Source organism: Podarcis liolepis, assembly GCF_965112155.1.
Source record: "Podarcis liolepis genome assembly, chromosome: 2".
In the NCBI taxonomy this organism is placed as follows: domain Eukaryota; kingdom Metazoa; phylum Chordata; class Lepidosauria; order Squamata; family Lacertidae; genus Podarcis; species Podarcis liolepis.
In genome coordinates, this window is record NC_139555.1 from 118,211,082 (window position 1) to 118,232,839 (window position 21,758).

At 46.2% G+C, this 21,758-nt stretch overlaps 2 protein-coding genes across 2 annotated transcripts; one reads left to right on the plus strand and one right to left on the minus strand.

The window, feature by feature from the left end:
- Positions 1 to 1,456: 1,456 nt before the first annotated feature.
- LOC310701750 (uncharacterized protein) lies at positions 1,457 to 8,061 on the minus strand. Its single transcript, XM_083493078.1, has 5 exons — positions 7,754 to 8,061; positions 7,046 to 7,198; positions 6,709 to 6,811; positions 1,913 to 4,384; positions 1,457 to 1,792 (listed from the first exon to the last, which is right to left on the minus strand). Exons 2-4 carry the CDS (start codon positions 7,151 to 7,153, stop codon positions 3,456 to 3,458), a joined length of 1,140 nt encoding a protein of 379 aa, XP_083349204.1. The 5' UTR covers positions 7,154 to 7,198; positions 7,754 to 8,061; the 3' UTR covers positions 1,457 to 1,792; positions 1,913 to 3,455.
- Positions 8,062 to 12,241: 4,180 nt separating this feature from the next.
- On the plus strand, positions 12,242 to 21,094 carry LOC310699279 (uncharacterized protein; the record flags this gene model as incomplete). The annotated part of the gene is made up of 5 exons (XM_083486900.1): positions 12,242 to 12,249; positions 12,661 to 12,794; positions 17,564 to 17,671; positions 19,981 to 20,079; positions 20,939 to 21,094. The coding sequence occupies 5 exons, from the start codon at positions 12,242 to 12,244 to the stop codon at positions 20,992 to 20,994; spliced, it is 405 nt and encodes a 134-aa protein (XP_083343026.1). The 3' UTR covers positions 20,995 to 21,094.
- Positions 21,095 to 21,758: the final 664 nt, after the last annotated feature.

Here is a 21,758-nt window from a genome sequence, read left to right on the forward strand (position 1 = left end):
GTGACCTTGAGTGGTGTTTTGTTTTTTTGCCTGGATGTAATATGGCCTTGGAACGCGGGTGGCACTGTGGTCTAAACCACAGAGCCTCTTGGGCTTGCCAATCAGAAGGTCGGCGGTTCAAATCCCCGCGACAGGGTGAGCTCCCATTGCTCGGTCCCAGCTCTTGCCAACCTAGCAATTCAAAAGCACCTCAAAGTGCAAGTAGATAAATAGGTACCGCTCCGATGGGAAGGTAAACGGCGTTTCCGTGTGCTGCTCTGGTTCGCCAGAAGCGGCCTAGTTATGCTGGCCACATGACCCAGAAGCTGTACGCCGGCTCCCTCGGCCAATAAAGCGAGATGAGCGCTGCAACCCCAGAGTCGGCCACGACTGGATCTAATGGTCAGGGGTCCCTTTACCTTTTAACATGGCCTTAAACTCTTATGATTAATGCGTCTCTCTTGTTGAGATGCAGCACAGAGTGGTGTAGAAACTAAATCTGTATGTTGCTGCATACAAATTTGTATTTTTGCCTCTGGTGCCATGTGAGCCCTGTAAAATTTCCCTGTGGGAATGAAAAGAGTCCAATTCTACCAGCCCCACCTTAGACAATGTGATAGAAGAAAGGAGTGGAAAAATAGCAATCAGCCCTGTAGGGTTTCCCACAGTATTATCTTCAGGGTATTTTCCCACCTTACCTCAACCAGCTCTCTCCCTCTGTGTCAAGAGTTTTTCTTTTCCGGTTTTCAGGTGTGTATATATGCACATATTTTAATATTTGTAGTTTAGGATTTTCCAAAGGACTGGAGATAGTCGGGAGAAATGTATTGCTACCAACCCTCACTGAATCTCCTTTTCATGTGGATTTCCCCACCTGCATTTCCAACATCAAAGGCCTGGAAACGATGCCTTATGAGGAACAGCTAAGGGAGCTGGGCATGTTTAGCCTGGAGAAGAGGAGGTTAAGGGGTGATATGATAGCCATGTTCAAATATATAAAAGGATGTCACATAGAGGAGGGAGAAAGGTTGTTTTCTGCTGCTCCAGACAAGCGGACACGGAGCAATGGATCCAAACTACAAGAAAGAAGATTCCACCTAAACATTAGGAAGAACTTCCTGACAGTAAGAGCTGTTTGACAGTGGAATTTGCTGCCAAGGAGTGTGGTGGAGTCTCCTCCTTTGGAGGTCTTTAAGCAGAGGCTTGACAACCATATGTCAGGAGTGCTCTGATGGTGTTTCCTGCTTGGCAGGGGGTTGGACTCGATGGCCCTTGGGGTCTCTTCCAACTCTATGATTCTATGGTCTTTCAGCACCGTTAACAAAACGGCACTCCTTAGGATCCTTTGAGGGAAGCCATGGCTGTTTCAATTAGCAAGATGAATCTTTAAAATGTATAGGGCAGATTGGGGCCTTAATGAGACACACACACAGACCCGCCTTTAACACAAACCCTTCAGTCAATAAGCGTGCAGGCATCACATCAAACTTTTATTATTAAACATCCTTGTTTCTAGAACGGCCCATGCCGCCTTGTGTGGGGCAGGTAATATCGGTCGAGATCCAGACACAAAATGTGCAGAAGTGAAACTGGCAAATTACGCCGCCTCCACGACAAGCTGCCTGGAATAGCCCACAGCTGCTTATATTATCACTTGAGATTACGGAGGAATTATTATGGCAGAGTTCTGAGAGCTCAGACCACGAGCTGTGGATCTTTCAAGTTCGCGAGAGAAAGACAACAGTGGTTTTCATGGCAGAAGACAAAATGGGGAGAAATTCAACCATTTTTAGGGGGTCCAGTGTTTCTCAAACTTGGGTCCCCAGCTGTTATTGGACTACAACTCCCATCATCCCCGGCCACTGGTCTTGCTAGCTAGGGATGGTGGGAGTTGTAGTCCCTAAACAGCTGGAGACCCAAGTCTGAGAAACACTAGGTGACAAAAGATGTTCTAGAGCAGGGTCTTTGTGTTTCCAGATGGGGTGTCTTTGTGGAAGGGGGAAGAAATAAGCCCAAGAAGGGGCATGAATACTGAGGTTTATAAAAATATGCATAGTGTCCCTCAACTGGATGCTCCCCAGATGCTGAACTCTGGCTCCCATCATTCCTGCCCATTGTCCATACTTGCTGTGGCTAATAGGAGTTTGGAGTTTCATTTTTTAGTTGCTATAACCTGCCCTTGGACCTTACGGTAAATGGTGGATACGGAATCAAATAAATAGCAACATCTTGTGGCTACCAAGATGGGAAAGGCTGTTATGAGAGTGGCAGATTTTTGCCCCTTTCCCAAAGGACACTCGAATTTGGGGTCGCCACGGAAATCTGCGGGTGGCAGATTGGCAGTGGAGAAGGGGGAATTCTTTGCTCTCAGTGCATAGTTGACTTACGGGCAAGGGATGCGGCGGTGGCCACAGGCTGAAGGTGGCTTTGGAAAAGTGGGTTAGATCCAAACCCCAAGTAGGACAGGCCTATCAACCGATATTCACTATGACAGCAGAATAAAACTCCCTTAGACAGAGGCAGTATACCTCAGGCTTCCAGATGCCAAGAAATACGACCAGCGGGAAGCGGGACTGTGGCCTGTACGCCTGTATGAAAATATCAGAATGTTCGGCTCTGTTTCCAGGCAGCCTCAACAAAGGGTTTGGCAGTACCTAGCAGTTTGGCAGTACCTGGCAGGCCAAAGATTCTGTACCACTGATGTCCATAGGAGCTGATAGGAGGAGCAGCTGAATCTTAAACCAGTACAGTCACACCTTGGGTCCTGAAAGCCCTGGAATGCAGATGTTTTGGCTCCCAAGTGCCGCAAACCCAGAAGTGATTGCTGCGGTTTGCAAACTATTTTTGGAAGTCGAACATTCAACGGGGCTTCTGTGGCTTCCGACTGACTGCAGGAGCCAATAAGAAGCCGCACTTTGGTTTCCAAACGTTTTGGAAGCTGAACGGACTTCTGGAACCGATTGCGTTCGACATCCAAGGTGCGACTGTATTCAGTGCTAGTCCTACTCAAGACTAAACCCATTGAAGTTGACAGGCATGGCTAACTTAGCCAATGGTTCCCCACCTCTGCTCTAAACATTTATAGTGGTACCTCTGCATGTGAACGGGATCCATTCCGGAGCCCCGTTCGCATCCAGAAGCGAACGCAATCTGCGTGCGCGGGTCACGATTTGCCGCTTCTGCACATGATGTCATTTTCACCGTCTGCGCATGCGCGAGCAGCGAAACCCGGAAGTAACGCGCTCCGTTACTTCCGGGTCGCCGCAGCGCGCAACCCTAAAATACTTATCCCGAAGCTACTTCAACCCGAGGTATGACTGTATACCACCATAGCTCCACAGTCGTTTTTTAAAATCTTCTGAGCACCTGGGCATTTCCACACGGATTTTCTGATATTTTGCAAAGGTCAGAGGGACTGGAGGGTTGGGGTGTGTGTTCGTTTGTCTTCTCTTTCCCCTCCCCACCTCCTGATCCGGCTACGGCCTCTCCCCCCCATGTGTCTTTTTATGCACGGTCAGGTGGGACGTGCGGCTGAAGCTCTTCCCGCAGTCCAAGCACTCGAAGGGCTTCTCCCCCGTGTGGGTTCTCCGGTGTGTGATAAGGTAACCCCGGTCGTTGAAGCTCTTCCCGCACTCGGAGCATTCGAAGGGCTTCTCCCCCGTATGGGTCCTCTGGTGTGTGACGAGGGAGCCCTTCTGGTTGAAGCCCTTCCCGCAGTCCGCACACTTGTGGGGCTTCTCGCCCGTGTGGATCTTCTCGTGCCTCAGGCGGTCGGAGCGGTGCGAGAACCACTTCCCGCACTGCGAGCACTCAAAGGGCTTCTCGCCCGTGTGCGTCCTCTCGTGCCCCACGAGGTACGACCTCTGGCTGAAGGTTTTCCCGCAGGCGGAGCACTCGTAGGGCTTCTCGCCCGTGTGGACCCGGCTGTGGCGCACGAGCTGCGAGCTTGTGCAGAAGCTCTTCCCGCAGTCCGAGCACTCATAGGGCTTCTCTCCCGTGTGCACCCGCTTGTGGCTGATCAGCTGAGAGCTGATGCCAAAGGCTTTCCCGCAGTCGGAACATCCGTAGGGCTTCTCGCCCGTGTGGGTCCTCTGGTGCTTCAAGAGGTTGCCTCGCTCCGTGAAGCTTTTCCCACAGCTCAAGCACTTGTAGGGCTTCTCCCCTGTGTGGACGCGCTTGTGGTTGATGAGGTGGGAGCTGGTAGAGAAGTGCTTCCCGCACTCGGAGCACTCAAACGGCTTCTCCGTGGCAAAGTTTGTCGTGGGCACGTTGCCCGGAGGCCCTTCTTCCACCGGGAAAAGCTTCCCGAGGATGACTTCTTCCAAAGATATCCGGGTGGGGCTTCTGCGCTCGGGTCTTTCTGCTGGGAGGACCGCCTCTTCGTTTTCTCCGTCGGACTCATCAACTTGTGGAACGAAAAGAGAGAATCGTGGGATGAGTCAAACTTCAAAGCAGAGAGAGAGAGAGAGAGAGAGAGAGAGGCAGCCAAGACCAAACAAAAGATGATAGTTCTTAACCTGAGGTACTATTTCTGGGTTAGCAGAGTCTGTAACCTGAAGCGTCTGTAACCCGAGGTACCACTGTATTACTTATACCCTGCACATCTGGCTGGGCCTCCCCAGCCATCCTGGGCAGCTCCCAACAGAATATTAAAAACAATAAAACATCAAACATTAAAAACTTCCCTAAACAGGGCTGCCTTCAGATGTCTTCTAAAAGTCAGATAGTTGTTTATTTCCTTGACATCTGACGGGAGGGCGTTCCACAGGGCAGGCACCACTACCAAGAATTATTATTATTATTATTAATTATTATGAGCCGTTAAGCCAGCTATGTAGAGACTCATCTGGTATGCATGGCCGTTTCGGGCAAATCACACGTACCTGCTTTGCACCTGGTGCGAGGCACAGCTGAATGCGACCGGCCCTACCAAAACCCCGTACAAAGTGCTTTACAAGCAACAACAACAGCTGGTCGCCGGGGCTTGCCTAGCGCTGTGCAGAGAAGAGGAAAAACCGCATTGTCCCATCTGCCCTATACATTTGCAGCAGTAACATACCAATTTAAACAGTCATGGCTTCCCCCAGAGAATCCTGGGAACTGTAGTATGTTAAGGATGCCACGTGTTGCCAGGAGGTTTCTATTCCCCTCACAGAGTTGTAGTTACTGCAGTTCCCTTACATTGTTAACTGTGAACAGGAACAAAGGGGTCTCCCAACAACTCTCAGCTCCCTTATCAAACTACAATTCCCAGGATTCCTTGGGGGAAACTATGGCTGTTTAAAGTGGAATTATATGGCTTTCAATGTCTGTGTGGGTGTGTAAGAGAGCCTTTCTTTAAAAAAAAAATCTCCTGACATGCAACTGTTTGACCTTAGAAGTCTGTCTTCTTTTTTGCTTTAACTTCTCCCGTGCCATTTTCATTTGTTGATACAAGCACAACTTGCAACAGTAAGAACAGATTGCATCCTTGATAAGTTTAACAACCCCATTAATACATGATAATAATTTATTAACCCCTAAAGTTAAAAATTTGAGCCTCTGAGAACTACCAATATAAAGATTGTTTTGCGTGAAACAGTATACTTTCTCCTAAAACTGTAAACGCATCTTAGTTAATTGTCCCATGTTTGCTATTCCATGGTCCTCTCAACTTTCATCAATTGTGTTCATACTTGTTTCACCTTCTTTCCTCCATATTTACCGTATTTTGCGCCCCACAGGACGCTCCGGCCCATAGGACGCACCTAGTTTTTTTGGGGGGGGGGGGAAATAAAGGGGGGAAAAATTATTTCCCCCCCCCCAGGTGCGGGGCTGGAAGAACCAGGACGGGGAACAGTGGGAAGGCACGCTCTGCCTCCCGAGCTTGTGGGGCTGGCGATGGGGAGAAGTGCGCTGATCCCGGGACTGCAGGCAGCTCTGCGGGGCCACCGGGAGCGGGGCGGAGCTTCGCGCCCGGCTCCCAGTGGCCGCGCAGAGCTGCGCTGATCTCGGGACTGCAGGCAGCTCTGCGCAACCCTTGGAGCCGGTCTCCCGAGGGTTGCGCAGAGCTTCCTGAAGCCTGCATTCACCCCATAGGACGCACACACATTTCCCCTTCATTTTTGGAGGGGAAAAAGTGCGTCCTATAGGGCGAAAAATACGGTAACCTATAGAGTCCAGCACATTTTGCTTAAAGTGCTCACTTCCCACAGCTTAATATGCCATTCTCTGGTGCGCAGGATTCCCCGCCCGCCCCCACCCATGGCAGTATTTTGCATATAGCACTGTCGCTAGTTGTTGTTTAGTCGTTTAGTCGTGTCCGACTCTTCATGACCCCATGGAGCAGAGCACGCCAGGCACTTCTGTCTTCCACTGCCTCCTGCAGTTTAGTCAAACTCAGGCTGGTAGCTTCGAGAACACTATTCAGCCATCTCGTCCTCTGTCGTCCCCTTCTCCTTGTGCCCTCCATCTTTCCCAACATCAGGGTCTTTTCCAGGGAGTCTTCTCTTCTCATGAGGTGGCCAAAGTATTGGAGCCTCAGCTTCACGATCTGTCCTTCCAGTGAGCACTCAGGGGTGATTTACTAGTCACTGCTAGTACCATATGAAATAACAGATTTTTCTTGTCCTTTAGGTATGTTTTTAAAATAAGCAAGTAACAAAACAAAAAAAGATCATTTTGAAGCAGATACTGCAAAATACTCCTTACGTTTGCTATAATTTTCCCCCAACACTTGGGTGTCTTTACCTAATAAGGCAGTCTCCCCATCATATTCTTCCGCCTCCTCTGCCTGCTTTTCTTCCTGTGCCTTCTTGGAATCTGAAAGATTCTTCTCTGAGAGCTGAGGCGCCTGGAATGGAGGGAAAAGAAGGAGGAGGCCTGTTATTCTGAATGTTAAGCTGCTACTTTAAACAATGCTTTCTCTGCAGAAATCATTACTAGTCCATGTGCTTACAATACAGGTTTTTCTCACAATTCTCAACATGCCCATGCTTTTAAATATGCTGCAAGCCGCTCTGAGACCTCTGCTGTAACAAGACTGTATTCATAATACATCTCTTGGTATCGCCCAAAGTATCCTTACGTTTTGTGCCTCTCCGTCAGGCTCTTGCCGTCTCAGGAGGAAATCCTCAGCTAGGGCTACCACCTGGGCACAGAGGTCTGGGCCAGAGTCCTTCTCCCAAGTCTGCATTTCTTGGAATGGAATGGTGAAAAGATGACCTTTTGTTTATCTGAACTGGGGGGGGGGGGACAACGACAAAAAACACAATCCACACTGATATGCACAAATGCACAGGACAAAGATTTCAGTAGCAATCGATATGAAACCTGCAGTTATCTTTCCATCTATATAAATAATAATAATAATAATAATAATAATAATAATAATAATAATAATAATTTATTTGTACCTCGCCCATCTGGCTGGGTTTCCCCAGCCACTCTGGGCGGCTTCCAACAGAGATTAAAAATACATCAAAATACATTTAATACAGAGATTACAAATACATTAAACCATGGCAAAGCTAACCTCGTTCCATTTGTTTATCTTTCTGAACATAATATCCGCATGAAACAAGGTTTAGAGTGCCAAGTTACTTGGGCACCTGAGAGAGAAAGCCCTGTGGTTTCTCTCCCCCTGCAAAAGTACAATAATAATTAATTAAACAACGGTTTGATATATAATTTTATGGTATCACTCCAAAAAAAGGTGGTGTGCTATGATCCGTCAAACCTCGGAAAAACATTTCCCCCAAAAGGTTTCCACAATTTTGGCCACTAGTGTACGTACCTCCCACCTTTCCTCCAGGGACCCCCAAGGCGTCCAACGAGACTCACCCCCTCCCCATTCCTCGCTACAACCCTGCAAGGTATGCTAAGGATGCGTGCATCTAGGACCTGATCCAGCAGAGCGTCTCTTGCACTCTCAAGCCCTGGGGGAGAAGAAGGTGATAAAGAAGGGAGGGGGCTCCCCAATCCTGCAGCCTTTTTCTGCCCCCCTCCCCAAAGGCTGCCCCTTCCACGCGCCCAGCAGCTTCCCTGGCAGAGATGCCACCCGACCCACCGAGGCCACTTCCTACTTTCCCACGGGGGGGGGGGAGCAAGGCAAGAAAAAATAAAGAGGAATCCCCTCCCACTTCCGCGTTGCACCTCCCCCATTTCCTGCCTCTCTAGGAACCGCTCTGCTCGCTGCTCTCGTTAACTCTTAAGACATTTCCCTTTTCAAGAGCAAGGCGCTGGTTCTCTGGGGTTTGCGAGATCAGGATGCTGTGCTGTTTCTCTTTCCTAGAATCGTGGAATCGCAGAGCTGGATGGAAGGGGACCCGAGGGTCATCTAGACCAACCCCGCTGCAATGCAGGAATCCTGTCCACAGCCATCCCTGGGTGGGCTCCAACCGCCAACCTTCTTGTTAACAGCCAGACGCACTGACCCACAGAGGAGCAAAAGGCGGGCATCGTATCCTCCCCCCACCATCACGGTTTACTCAGAAGTAAACCCCACTCAGTCCAGTGGGGCTTACTCACTATGCCGCAGCTGGACATTATGGCTGACTCTGTGTAATTTATCTGTGTTTTCATTGGAATTTTTAATTTAAACTTAGAATCGTGGAATTGCAGTGCTGGAAGGGACCCTGATGGTCATCAAGTCCAAACCTCTGCGATGCAGGAATCCCAGAACAGCTTGTGGAAAACTAATAATAATAATAATGATACTTTTTTATACCCTGCCCATGTGGCTGGGTTTCCCCAGCCACTCTGGGCGGCTCCCCACAGTATATTAAAAACACGATAAAACATCAAACATTAAAAACTTCCCTTAACAGGGTTGCCTTCATATGTCTTCCAAAACTCCCTTCCTGAAACTCTGGAGAGCTGCTGCCAATCAGTGTAGACAATACTGAGCTAGTTAAGACAGGGTCCTTATCCCTGACAGATGTCCATCCAACCTCTGCATAAAAACTTTCAAGGGAGCGCCTCCCACCTCTCCTGGGAGTCTCTTCCACAGTCAGAAGATTCTTCCTGATGTCTAGTGAGAATCTCCTTTCTTGTTTTTTTAACTGCCTCGTTTTTTCACTTTTGAGTTCCCATCTTCTGTTGTCCGGTTTTATTTTTATGCATTTCATCTTCTCACCCGGGGGCTGCTTGTGTGTTTCCCATAGGCACCTGACTGTCCAAGGTGAGGACAGGATTCTGAATGGGGACCACTAACTATCATGGTTCTAAGTTCTGCCCTGGCTGTCGGAGCCAATACGCCTCTTGAGACCAGATGCTGAGCATCAGCAGGTGGAGAAAGTAGCGCTGTTGTGCTCGGACCCTGCTCAAGGGCCTCCCATGGGCATTTCTTGGCCACCATGAGAGCACGATGGAAAGACTAAATGGGCCTCCAAGGCTCAGTTCCCACCATGAATTTAAAACACTATGATACCAACTTAAATAGTCATAGTTTCCCCCAAATAATTATGGGAGCTGTACTTTATTAAGGGTGCTCATCGCTCTTAGGTGACCCCCATTGCCCTCCCTGAATTACATTTTGCGGATTATTTTAACAACTAGCACATCACTCTTCATAGGAAATTCTGGGAATGCGCCCTGCTTGATCAAGGACAAAGCTCTGGGCAAGGATACCTTTGCTCTCAGCTGATGTGAAATTTTCTCCACGCCCATGGAATTGGTTTATTAACTTCCTACAGGGGTTTCACTGGGAAAGTCCTAGGGGCCTAGTTTCGGCAGGGACGGAAACATTTATTTTTATTTTATTTGGCTGCAGGCACACCACAGCCCCAAAAAGAACCCTGGGAACTGTAGATTGCCCCTGGCAGAGCTAGAATTCTTAGCACCCTTAACAAATTACAGTTCCCAGGATTCATTGGGGAAAGTGTGGGTGGGTGGGTGTATGGTGTGTATGGACTGCCAACTTGCCTAAGAATATCAAGGAAGTGGCCTCATAAAATCCCGTAAAACAGAGGAAGAAGGAGAGGCTCATGCCAAAAGAAAACTTCAGTTCTCTGGATTATTTGGAGGAAGCCATGACAGTGCTTTAAATGTGTGGTATGGATGTAACCTAGTTGCTCTCTGAGTCTCTTTGCTTACTCTGTGCAAAGTTACATGACAGGCAAGGTGACATCGTGATTGCAGGGGTCTCTGGCCTTATCGGGATGCTGTTAATTTGTAACATACAAGGAAGGCAGCAGACCTCTTGGTTTCTCAAAAGGCAAAGTCCTGTTTATTTGAGATGTTACCTATCGATAGCTTTTGGCAGTTTCAGCAGAGCAAACATCTCTCCAAACATTCACTCAGCATAGAATCGATGACATTAAAAGGAACAATATTATAAAGATTATGGAAGCATAAGGCTGCATACACATCATAACTTTAAAGCACATTACTTCCAAATTATTTGTTGTTGTTTAGTTGTTTAGTCGTGTCTGACTCTTCGTGACCCCCTGGACCAGAGCACGCCAGGCACTCCTGTCTTCCACTGCCTCCCACAGTTTGGTCAAACTCATGCTGGTAGCTTCGAGAACACTGTCCAACCATCTCGTCCTCTGTCATCCCCTTCTCCATGTGCCCTCCATCTTTCCCAACATCAGGATCTTTTCCAGGGAGTCTTCTCATGAGGTGGCCAAAGTATTGGAGCCTCAGCTTCAGGATCTGTCCTTCCAGTGAGCACTCAGGGCTGGTTTCCTTCAGAATGGATCTTCTTGCATTCCAAATAATAGTGTCCAGATAATACTAGCCCCAGTCTGTTCTGCCTTGGTCAAACCACACGTGGAGTCCTGTGTCCAGTTCTGGGCGCCACAATTTAAGACAGATATTGACAAGCTGAAACATGTGCAGAGGGCAGATACCAAGATGGTCCAGTGTTCTGGAAATCAAGCCTTATGAGGAACGGTTGAGGGAGATGGATATGTTTAGCCTGGGAAAAGGCAGGCGGAGAGCAGATCTGATAGCCACCTTCAAATATCTAAAGGGCTGTCACATGGGAAATGGAGCAAGCTAGTTTTCTCCTTTTTCAGAGGGTAGTACCCGAACCAATGGCATAGAGTTATGAGAAAGGAGACCCCCTGTACTGCAAGGTGATTTAATATAGGCATGGCTGAGCTAATATTACTGCGGGGGAGAAGAAAAACTGTTTTCTCTCCAGCACCAAACTAGATATTGGAATTCCATACATTTAAAGCACATTCCTATGTTTTCTTAAGGATGCTGGCAATTACAGTTATAGCTGTGAGAGGGTGAAGAATAGTTCCCATGATTGTCAGGGTGTGTGTGCTTTAAACATATGGTATGTGAACAGCCTTCATGAAAAGGATTAGCAGCAGCTTCAGAGCAGACAAAAAGTAGATAGTGCCATTCAGGAGATGATAATTCTTTCCTATGCAAATCACCCTGTGCAGTTTGCATAGGAAAAACTTCCCAATTCAAATTTTGCAGGAAAGCCTGCAGCACTTGCACTTTTAAAACTATAGGAGCATCTATGCTGCTGCTGAAATTTAGGAAATTGATAAGGAGAAGTTAAATTATATATATCACACACAGTAGTGGCGCCCTCCCTGTGGAACGCCCTCCCACCAGATGTCAAAGAGAACAACAACTACCAGACTTTTAGAAGACACCTGAAGGCAGCCCTGTTTAGGGAAGCTTTTAATGTTTGATGTATCACAGTATTTTAATATTCTTTTGGAAGCCACCCAGAGTGGCTGGGGAAGCCCAGCCAGATGGGCGGGGTATAAATAATAAATTATTATTATTATTATTATTATTACACATAATTTAACCTCATTATTAGTTTCCTTAATTTCAGCAGTTACAGATATATAATTTAACTTCCCGTTATCAGTTTCCTTAATTTCAGCATATTATATATAGATATAGATATAGATATAGATATAGATATAGATATAGATATAGATATAGATATAGATATATAGATATTTAATTTAACTCCTCATTATCATTTTCCTTAATTTTGGCATATATTATATAAGAACACATATATGCAGATACATAATTTAACTTCTCATCAGTTTCCTTAATTTCAGCAGATATATATATATATAAAACAGACACACACACATATATAGAACTTCTCATTATCAGCGTTTCCTTAATTTCAGCAGATATTGTGTGTGTGTGTATCACTTGCTATTGGTTTCTACTGACGTATTGGTTTGTTTGTTGCACGTCATAGCTGTCAACTTTTCCCTTTTCTTGCGAGGAATCCTATTCGGAATAAGGGAATTCCCCTTAAGAAAAGGGAAAAGTTGACAGCTATGTAATGCTCGTGTAGGATATTCTGTTTGATGTTTGGTCGTATTTTTATATATGCTGTAAGCCACTCAGAGTGGCTGGGGAAACCCAACCAGATGGGCGGGGTGTATTATTTTTATTTTAAATCCTATTACTATTATCTACATATTTGCAATTTAACTTCTCATTATGACAGTTTCCTTAATTTCAGCAGCACCATTTAAGGAAGGCTGCCTCATATATATATTTTTTGTCCTTCCCATTTGTGGTGTGCTCAGAAACTCCCCCCCCCCCAACCCAGCAGACCCACACCTCCCTCCTGGCACCGCATCCCCCCCATCACTTGCGTCTCTGTGTATGGATCTGGAGGGGGGGGCCAGAGCAGAGGGTTACATAACCAGCGAGGCGGGGCGGACTAGAAGGGCAGCGTGGCGCCGCGTCACCGAGGACTCCTTCCTGTCCCGCCCACCTGGGAAATGCAAGGGGGGCCCATGTGAACCTCTTTGTGCTGCCCAGAGATTTGCGTCTGCAGCGATGCCGGAGCGGGCTGTTCCTCTCGCCGGGGGAGCCCCGTCTTAAAGGTGCACCCTTGGGGAAGGGGGGAGGGGCTGGGGAAGGAAGTGCAACCCCCCCAAACCCCCACCCTCTCCCAGGGGGTCCCAGCAAGGGTGTCCCCCACCCCCCAAAATAATTGCAAGCAAATTATTTTGCTTCCCCGCCTCCCCGCCCCTCCCTTTCCACAGCAGCAAAAGAAAACTTTTATGCTAATAGCTTGCAAATTCTTTTCGAACAACGCTCTGTTTCCCCCTCCTCCCTTCCTGGTGTTTGCAATCTTTTAAATATATATATATATATATATATATATATATGAATGAAACTTCAGAGATCCGTTTGGAGGGGAGGTTGTTGATGGTTGGGATTCTGGCTGGAGGTTTATGGGGGAAGAGGGGGGGTCTCCCCAGCTTTCCAGATTTTAATCCTTTAATCCCCCGTGGGTCGCTCTTGTCAAATAAATTCTTTGTATTCTTCCCTTGGCTGGTTCTGTTTGCTTTTCCTGGCATTACAAGGGGGGAACCCCAATCGTGCCACTCCCCCCCCTTTATTAAAAATAAATAAAATTCTATTGGCGTGTACCCTTTAACAGCTTTTTCCATGAGGAAGTTCTTCAGGTGGGGCAAAATGGAGAAGGCTGTGTACACACCAGGCAGTTAAAGCACATCACCCCCTCCCCATAAGAAATTGTAGTTTGTTATGAGTGCCAGCAGTTGAAGGTTTGGGAGGGGTGAGCTACCATCCACAGGATTCTTTGTCGGGGAGAAGTGATGATGTGCTTTAAGCATATGTTTTGTATGCAGCCTAAGTCATGTGGAAAAAACCTATTTCCCCTTCCTCTCTCCCTTCCATTTTCTTCTTGCTCTATTTTTTTGTACATTCGTGAGGGGATCAGGGCGGTTTTACGCAATCCCGATTTCAGTACGGTTTGTGCCTGAAAAAGTTTCAGGGCTTTGTTTACAATCGGTATGATTCTTGTAACATCCTGCTGAAATCCTGTAACTTTGCATACCACAGATGTTGGTGTGTGTGTGTGTGTGTGTGTGTGTGTGTGTGTTTTGTTGGTCCTGTTTTTGTTGGGCTATATGCAGGAGCATCCCTCAAGACAACAGTGATGAAATGACATTAGGGAATTGTCACAGAACCACTAATAAAATGGACTGATGTGCAGATGGTCCAGTATGAAGATGCTTGTCTGTTTTTTTCCGTAAAATTTATACACCTCTTGATTTGCTGCCAAGGAGTGTGGTGGAGTCTCCTACTTTGGAGGTCTTTAAGCAGAGGCTTGACAACCATATGTCAGGAGTGCTCTGATGGTGTTTCCTGCTTGGCAGGGGGTTGGACTCGATGGCCCTTGTGGTCTCTTCCAACTCTATGATTCTATGATTGTAAGAAAACCTCAAAGCGGTTTACAAATTGGCCATTGATGTGCTGTTATTGCATCAGTGACAGCTGTGCTGGTTTGCCAGTTCGGTTCTGGGTCTGATTCAAGGCCATAAATGTCATCTAGTCCAACTCCCTGCAATGCAGGAATGTTTTGCCCAGTGTGGTTCTCGAACCCACAACCTTGAGATTGAGAGTCTCATGTTCTACGTACGGAGCTATCCCAGCTTCCAGGTGTTTGTGTTAGCGTTTAAAACCCTTAGTGGCTCAGGCCCTGAACTCCCTGAAAGATTTCCGTAAAATAAATTCTCCTCCCAATGCAAATCTCTTTTCATGTGATGCGTGAGCACCCGACGAATGCAGAACTTTTTGAAAGCTGCCTTAATAGCAATGAAGGAGAATTTGAATCCTCAGATACGATCTTCCAAGGGCACCTTTAGTAATTTCATTTGGATATCTTAGAGGCCTAACATAGGAGAAAGACCTGGAAATGGTCGCTCAATTTACAATGGCAGCTAGAATGCTAATCTGTCAGAACTGGAGAAATCCCAAACAACAATCTGAATATATTAATAATTTTAAATCAAAGAAGGGAAGTAACATATCCATAATCTTTAATCGCTGTGTTATGTTTGCTTATAAAACTTAATAAATACAACGAGAAAAAGAAAAATATGGGAAAGATGAATAATGACATATTTGTGCAATATACTGTATTTTTTTCTCTATAAGACTCCCTGTTCCCCTCCTAAAAAGTAAGGGGAAATGTGTGTGTGTCTTATGGAGCGAATACCGGCTGCGCAGCTATCCCAGAAGCCAGAACAGCAAGCTTTCACTGCGTAGCGATCCCTCTTGCTGTTCTGGCTTCTGAGATTCAGAATATTTTTTTTTCTTGTTTTCCTCCTCCAAAAACTAGGTGCATCCTGTGGTCTGGTGCGTCTTATAGAGTGAAAAATACGGTATTTAGTCATATTTAGACACTTTTTAAACATCAACATACAAACCACAATATATATAATCAGAATAAAAACAACAACCCAATAACACCCCCTCAAAAAGAGCCACATTTTAAAAGGGCACAGGATGTATCTATAAACCTTAATAAAATATATTTTAAAAAACTATAAACCTTAATAAAAGTTATTTTTTGAAAATGAAATGTTTAGGAGGAATCTCAGAACCCAGATGGTTTGTTGGCTGAATTGAGATTTCCAGTGACAGGAAGGTGATAGATATTTCACAGCTTTCACGTTTTCTTCACTCCCATTGCCCATGACTAAGGAAGCCCAAACTGTGCAAAGATGATAAAATATCAGAGTAAGATGTGCAAAGTGAGAGAGATGATGATGCCATTTGGCACAGTTTATAGAGAGCTTGCAGACCTCAGGACTTTCGTAGGTACAGCATTTGGATTGGCTTGATGGAGACTTGTATTTGAGGAAGGAGCGGAGCTCAGTGCTAGAGCATCTGTTTGGCGTTCAGAAGGTCTCAAGTTCAGTCCCCAGTATCTCCGGGTTGTCCTGGGAATACCCCCTGCCTGCAACCCGGGAGAGCCTCTGCCAGTCAGTGTAGACGATACTGAGCTATATCATAGAATCATAGGGTTGGAAGAGACCACAAGGGCCATCGAGTCCAACCCCCTGCCAAGCAGGAAACACCATCAGAGCACTCCTGACATATGGTTGTCAAGCCTCTGCTTAAAGACCTCCAAAGAAGGAGACTCCACCACACTCCTTGGCAGCAAATTCCACTGTCGAACAGCTCTTACTGTCAGGAAGTTCTTCCTAATGTTTAGGTGGAATCTTCTTTCTTGTAGTTTGGATCCATTGCTCCGTGTCCGCTTGTCTGGAGCAGCAGAAAACAACCTTTCTCCCTCCTCTATGTGACATCCTTTTATATATTTGAACATGGCTATCATATCACCCCTTAACCTCCTCTTCTCCAGGCTAAACATGCCCAGCTCCCTTAGCCGTTCCTCATAAGGCATCGTTTCCAGGCCTTTGACCATTTTGGTTGCCCTCCTCTGGACACGTTCCAGTTTGTCAGTGTCCTTCTTGAACTGTGGTGCCCAGAACTGGACACAGTACTCCAAAGGTATAAGTTCCTATTTAAACAGAACATTGTTTAAACCAGGAGGACTAGAATTTTAATTTTTATTTAAGAGAAGGCGTCGCAGCTCAGTGGTAGAGCCTCTTCTTTGCACGCAGAAGGTCTGAGCAAGAGGGAGATGCTTAATTGCAAAGTTGTGTGTGGATCTGGGCTTTAACCTCTGTTTATTTTGGATTGTTGCTAGTAAGCACAAGCGTTTTCATTACAGTACCTTTGTGTTATTGCCTTGTAGGTCACAACGGTCCATCTCATAACACTCAGTGCAGGCAGCAGTGAGCCACATGGACCAGTGGGCTGACGCTGTGTAAGCAGGGCTGGGTTGCACAATAGGCAGCAGGATCAGCACATGCCGCGGGCCCTGCAGGGAAAGAAAGAGATTTTTTTGTAAAGAAGAAATTGACTTGAAAGAAAACACATCAAAGTTGTCATAACAGGAAAACACCAGAATTTGTTAGATATCCTTACACTTCATTCCCCACCCCCACCCCTGTGTTCGAAATTCCCCGGACGTGTTTTGCTCCTGGCGTGGGCCCAACTGGAGATTTCTGGGCGCCAAGTTGGTGAACACAGTTTAAAAGCTTCCGTAGTTAATACCACTTCCATTTCCCTGTGTGTGTGTTTCTTCTTGCATACTGGGACGAGTCAACTGTTGTAAGAGCGAGTTGCAATGTAGCTGAGAGAATTGTGGCGTTGGAAGGGATCCTGAGGGATGTTCCGTTGGGGCAAACATAACCTAGATTGAAAGTGTGGTTTGGTGCCTAGCTTATATTTCTTTAGCTCCCAATACTACTTCCCTCGTTTTTCTCTTTTCAGTGCTTAGCCCCACCTAAACCAGAAGGTCTTCTACTAATGTAAACTGAAATAATGCAAGGATATCAAATTCTGCCATGTGCTGCTATAAATCTATTTTGTTTTAAAATCATATTTTATGATTTAAGTGTTGGTTTTATTTTGTATTGTATATGGGGCCCACCATAATCTTTCCCTTCCTCTCAGGGTTTTTAATGAAGCCCTTTGTACAAGGCAGGTTCTTGTGTTACGTAAGTTTGTGGGGTCCTCTGAACTTATCTGAACCATAGCTGTCAACTTTCCCCTTTTTGAAAGGGAAATTCCCTTATTCCGAATAGGATTCCTCGCAAGAAAAGGGAAAAGTTGATAGCTATGATCCGAACATCAGTTTCAAACTCTGCATGTGAAACTGCTCGGCTTAGCACACCTGCTTTCCATTTCTGAGGGAAAAGGAGATGGTTTTCAGTCCCTGCCCGCAGCGTGGAAGGAAACGGGTTTCTTCTTCTTCTTTTTCCAGGGGCTCGAGGAAGAAAAGGGGGCTGTGCACTACACCGAGGAGAAGTGGGGCCTGCTGGATCTGAACCAGAGGTCATGCTGGAGATTCACGACTTGGTGACCTCTCTGGGTAAGGATCCCTTTTCCCCGTAGCCAGGATACTAAGGTCCTGCTGTGTCCTGCCTCACAGCCTTGCTAGTCCCAACATCCTGTTCACAGAATCATAGAACTGTAGAGTTGGAAGGGACCCATAGCTGTCAACTTTTCCCTTTTCTTGTGAGGAATCCTATTCGAAATAAGGGAATTTCCCTTAAAAAGAGGGAAACATTGACAGCTATGAAGGCACCACAGTTCAAGAAGGACACTGACAAACTGGAACGTGTCCAGAGGAGGGCAACCAAAATGGTCAAAGGCCTGGAAACGATGCCTTATGAGGAACGGCTAAGGGAGCTGGGCATGTTTAGCCTGGAGAAGAGGAGGTTAAGGGGTGATATGATAGCCATGTTCAAATATATAAAAGGATGTCACATAGAGGAGGGAGAAAGGTTGTTTTCTGCTGCTCCAGAGAAGCGGACACGGAGCAATGGAGCCAAACTACAAGAAAGAAGATTCCACCTAAACATTAGGAAGAACTTCCTGACAGTAAGAGCTGTTCGACAGTGGAATTTGCTGCCCAGGAGTGTGGTGGAGTCTCCTACTTTGGAGGTCTTTAAGCAGAGGCTTGACAACCATATGTCAGGAGTGCTCTGATGGTGTTTCCTGCTTGGCAGGGGGTTGGACTCGATGGCCCTTGTGGTCTCTTCCAACTCTATGATTCTATGACCCCAAGGGTCATCTAGTCCAACCCCCTGCAATGCAGGAATCTCAGCTAACGCATCCATGACAGACGGCCACCCAACCTCTGCTTTAAAACCTGCAAGGAAGGAGAGTCTACTACCTCTGAAGGGAAGCCGTTCCACTGTTGAACAGCTCTCGCTGTCAGAAAGTTCTTCCTGAAGTTTAGTCGGGATCTCTTTCCTTGTAACTTGAAGCAGCTTGTTTGAATCTTACCCTGCGGAGCAGGAAAAAACCAGCTTGCTCCATCTCCCATGTGGCAACCCTTGAGATATTTAAAGATAGCTATCACATCTCCTCTCAGTCCCTTATTTTCCAGGCTAAACATACCCAGCTTCCTTAACCTTCTCGGGCCTTCTCGGTAGTGGCGCCCGCCCTGTGGAACACCCTCCCATCAGATGTCAAGGAAATAAACAATTACGGCGGTATCTCGGGTTACAGACGCTTCAGGTTGTGCATTTTCAGGTTGCGCACCTGGAAGTACTGGAACAGGTTACTTCCGGGTTTCGGTTGCACTGCGAGTTGCGAACGTGCCTCCTGCACGGATCATGTTCGCAACCCGAGATTCCACTGTATCTCACTTTTAGAAGGCATCTGAAGGCAGGCCTGTTTAGGGAAGTTTTCAGTGTTTGATGTTTTATCCTGTTTTTAATATGCTGTTGGAAGCCGCCCAGAGTGGCTGAGGAAACCTTGTACAGTCATAAAAAGGTAAAGGGACCCCTGACCGTTAGGTCCAGTCATGGCCAACTCTGGGGTTGCAGCGCTCATCTTGCTTTATTGGCCGAGGGAGCCGGCGTACAGCTTCCGGGTCATGTGGCCAGCATGACTAAGCCGCTTCTGGCGAACCAGAGCAGCGCACGGAAACGGCATTTACCTTCCCGCCAGAGCGGTACCTATTTATCTACTTGCACTTTGACGTGCTTTCGAACTGCTAGGTGGGCAGGAGCAGGGACCGAGCAACGGGAGCTCACCCCGTCGCGGGGATTCAAACCACCGACCTTCTGATCGGCAAGCCCTAGGCTCTGTGATTTAACCGACAGCGCCACCCGCATCCCTCTGTACAGTCATACCTCGGGTTAAATATGCTTTAGGTTGAGCGTTTTCAGGTTACGCTCTGCGGCGACCTGGAAGTAATGGAATGTGCTACTTCCGGGTTTCACCACATGTGCAGACACTCAAAATGACGTCACGCGCATACGCAGACGTGGGTTGCGTTCACTTCAGGATGTGAACGGGGCTTCGGAATGGATCCCGTTTGCATCCAGAGGTACCACTGTATGTCACTCCTACACTGGGTAATCTGAGCTTGTTGCCACTGTGCTCTCTGCTCTGTCACTCTCAAAGCCTGTCTAGTCTTAGGCGAAGGGGGGTCAGGAATGCTTTCCAAGGACACTGAATCTGCCAGCCGTCTCTCCTGGTGTTTCCTCTTCTAGCTGCTCTTTACCCAGTATTTCCCAGCTTTTCCCCTCTGGGCTATGCCCTTCTGCAAACCACTATTCTAAATCAATACTGTCCTCCTGCCCTTGGGAACGTTCAGGAAAAGAGGGGGCCTCCCACCATTTTTCCTCAGTCCAGACCCTGACATTACTGCGTCTCTATTTCAAGATGGACATGTGAGCTCCAGACCTGACCTCATCTCCTGGCTGGAAGAAGACAGAAAAGACCTCTTTGCCAAAGGCTCCATGGAAGAGATCAGATCCACAGGTGGGTGTGTCTCTGAGGCCACGCCAGCCCCTGACACTTAAATCAGCATCGTGCCTCTTTAAGCCATCAAGAAATAATAGCGACGACAATAACATACTTGCTTCATATTTCAACCTGAAATCTTTGGGCGCCTTAACGGATCCCAGCAAAAAGGACTCAATATAAGAAATAAAGGGCGGGATTCAACTCACAAGCCCCAATAGTGGAAACTCGTAACAGGGACTTTTGTTCGCAGCACAGGACTGTCCCCCTTCTCTCCCATGCCCCCCCACGCCAATTGGCTCAATCAACACAATTAAATAATTATACGTAAAATGACTATTATTGCTAATTAATAGTCACAATTCCATATTCTGTGTCTGATAATTAAATATTTCTAGTAATGATACTCATAATTCCACATTTTACCTAACATAAATAAACACCGCTAAACTGTTTATATTTAGGTGAAAGAATCACAAAAACCAACTGGATGCAAAATACGAAAATATATCAAAATTCCTAAAATGCAACATTGTTACAATACAGCATTTTTAATTTTATTTTTTGCAAATACTAAATCTAAAAATAAGGTATTTAAAATATATTTGCTTACATATTGTGTGTGTGTTATTTATATTAATATTTTACATTAATGTAAAAGTTCACCTTTTCCCTGTAAGAGCTTTGATGGAAGCAGATGACTCCTGTCAGTTTGCAGAGATTTGTGGATATTTGATGCTGCTTTTGTCAGTCCAGCAAGTAGTTACTTTTTTTAACCTGTTTGTTAGTCTTTCTGCCTTTCTGGAAATAGAACTGAGTTTTCAGGTATTTCTCTCTCTCCTCTTTCTCTCCTTCCCTCCATATCTGGATCCCAAAGGTGCCAGATCTCTGAAGAAGATCAAGGTGGAGAGCTTCCGGACGAAGCTCCCGTGATCAAGGAAGAGTATGAGGCTCTGCCAGAAAGATGCCAAGATAATATTTCTTTCCCCAGTGAGGCCGGTGAGGAAGGTGAGTCCCAGTTGCCGCCACAACACTGGGGTGGACCGGATAGTAATTATTATTATTATTATTTCTTATTATTTCTTATTTATACCCTGCCCATCTGGCTGAGTTTTCCCAGCCACTCTGGGCGGCTCCCAACCAAGTGTTAAAAACAATACAGCATTAAATAGTAAAAACTTCCCTAAACAGGGATAGCAAGTACACTCAGCATAAGGATGAAATTATGGGGCACAAAGGAGTTATGTTGAGCTCCTTCAGGATAAGGGTGGGAAAACGAGCAGGTCCCAGCCAAAGAAAAGTGGCAACATAAGTTGATGGAATACGCACAGCTTGCAGATTTAACATATAGAATAGGAGAACAAGAAGAACATACATTTAGAGAAGATTGGGAAACGTTTATTAAATATAAACACTGAAAACACTGGCAGCATTAAGATAAATTCAACAGGGTAAGTAAGTTTTGATGGATGTAATAATGGAAAACAGATTGATACAGCTTTTGTAAAACATGCAGGGATATAATATAGGTAAAATGAACCATGGAAAGAGAAGAAGGGAAGTCATTGGTATCTTAAGGATGCAAAAATGAGTACTTTAAATTGTAAAACAGAAATATTAATTAAAAATTTACACACACACCACACCACACACAGAGAGAGGAGAGAGATACACATTAAAGGAATTAATGGCAAAAT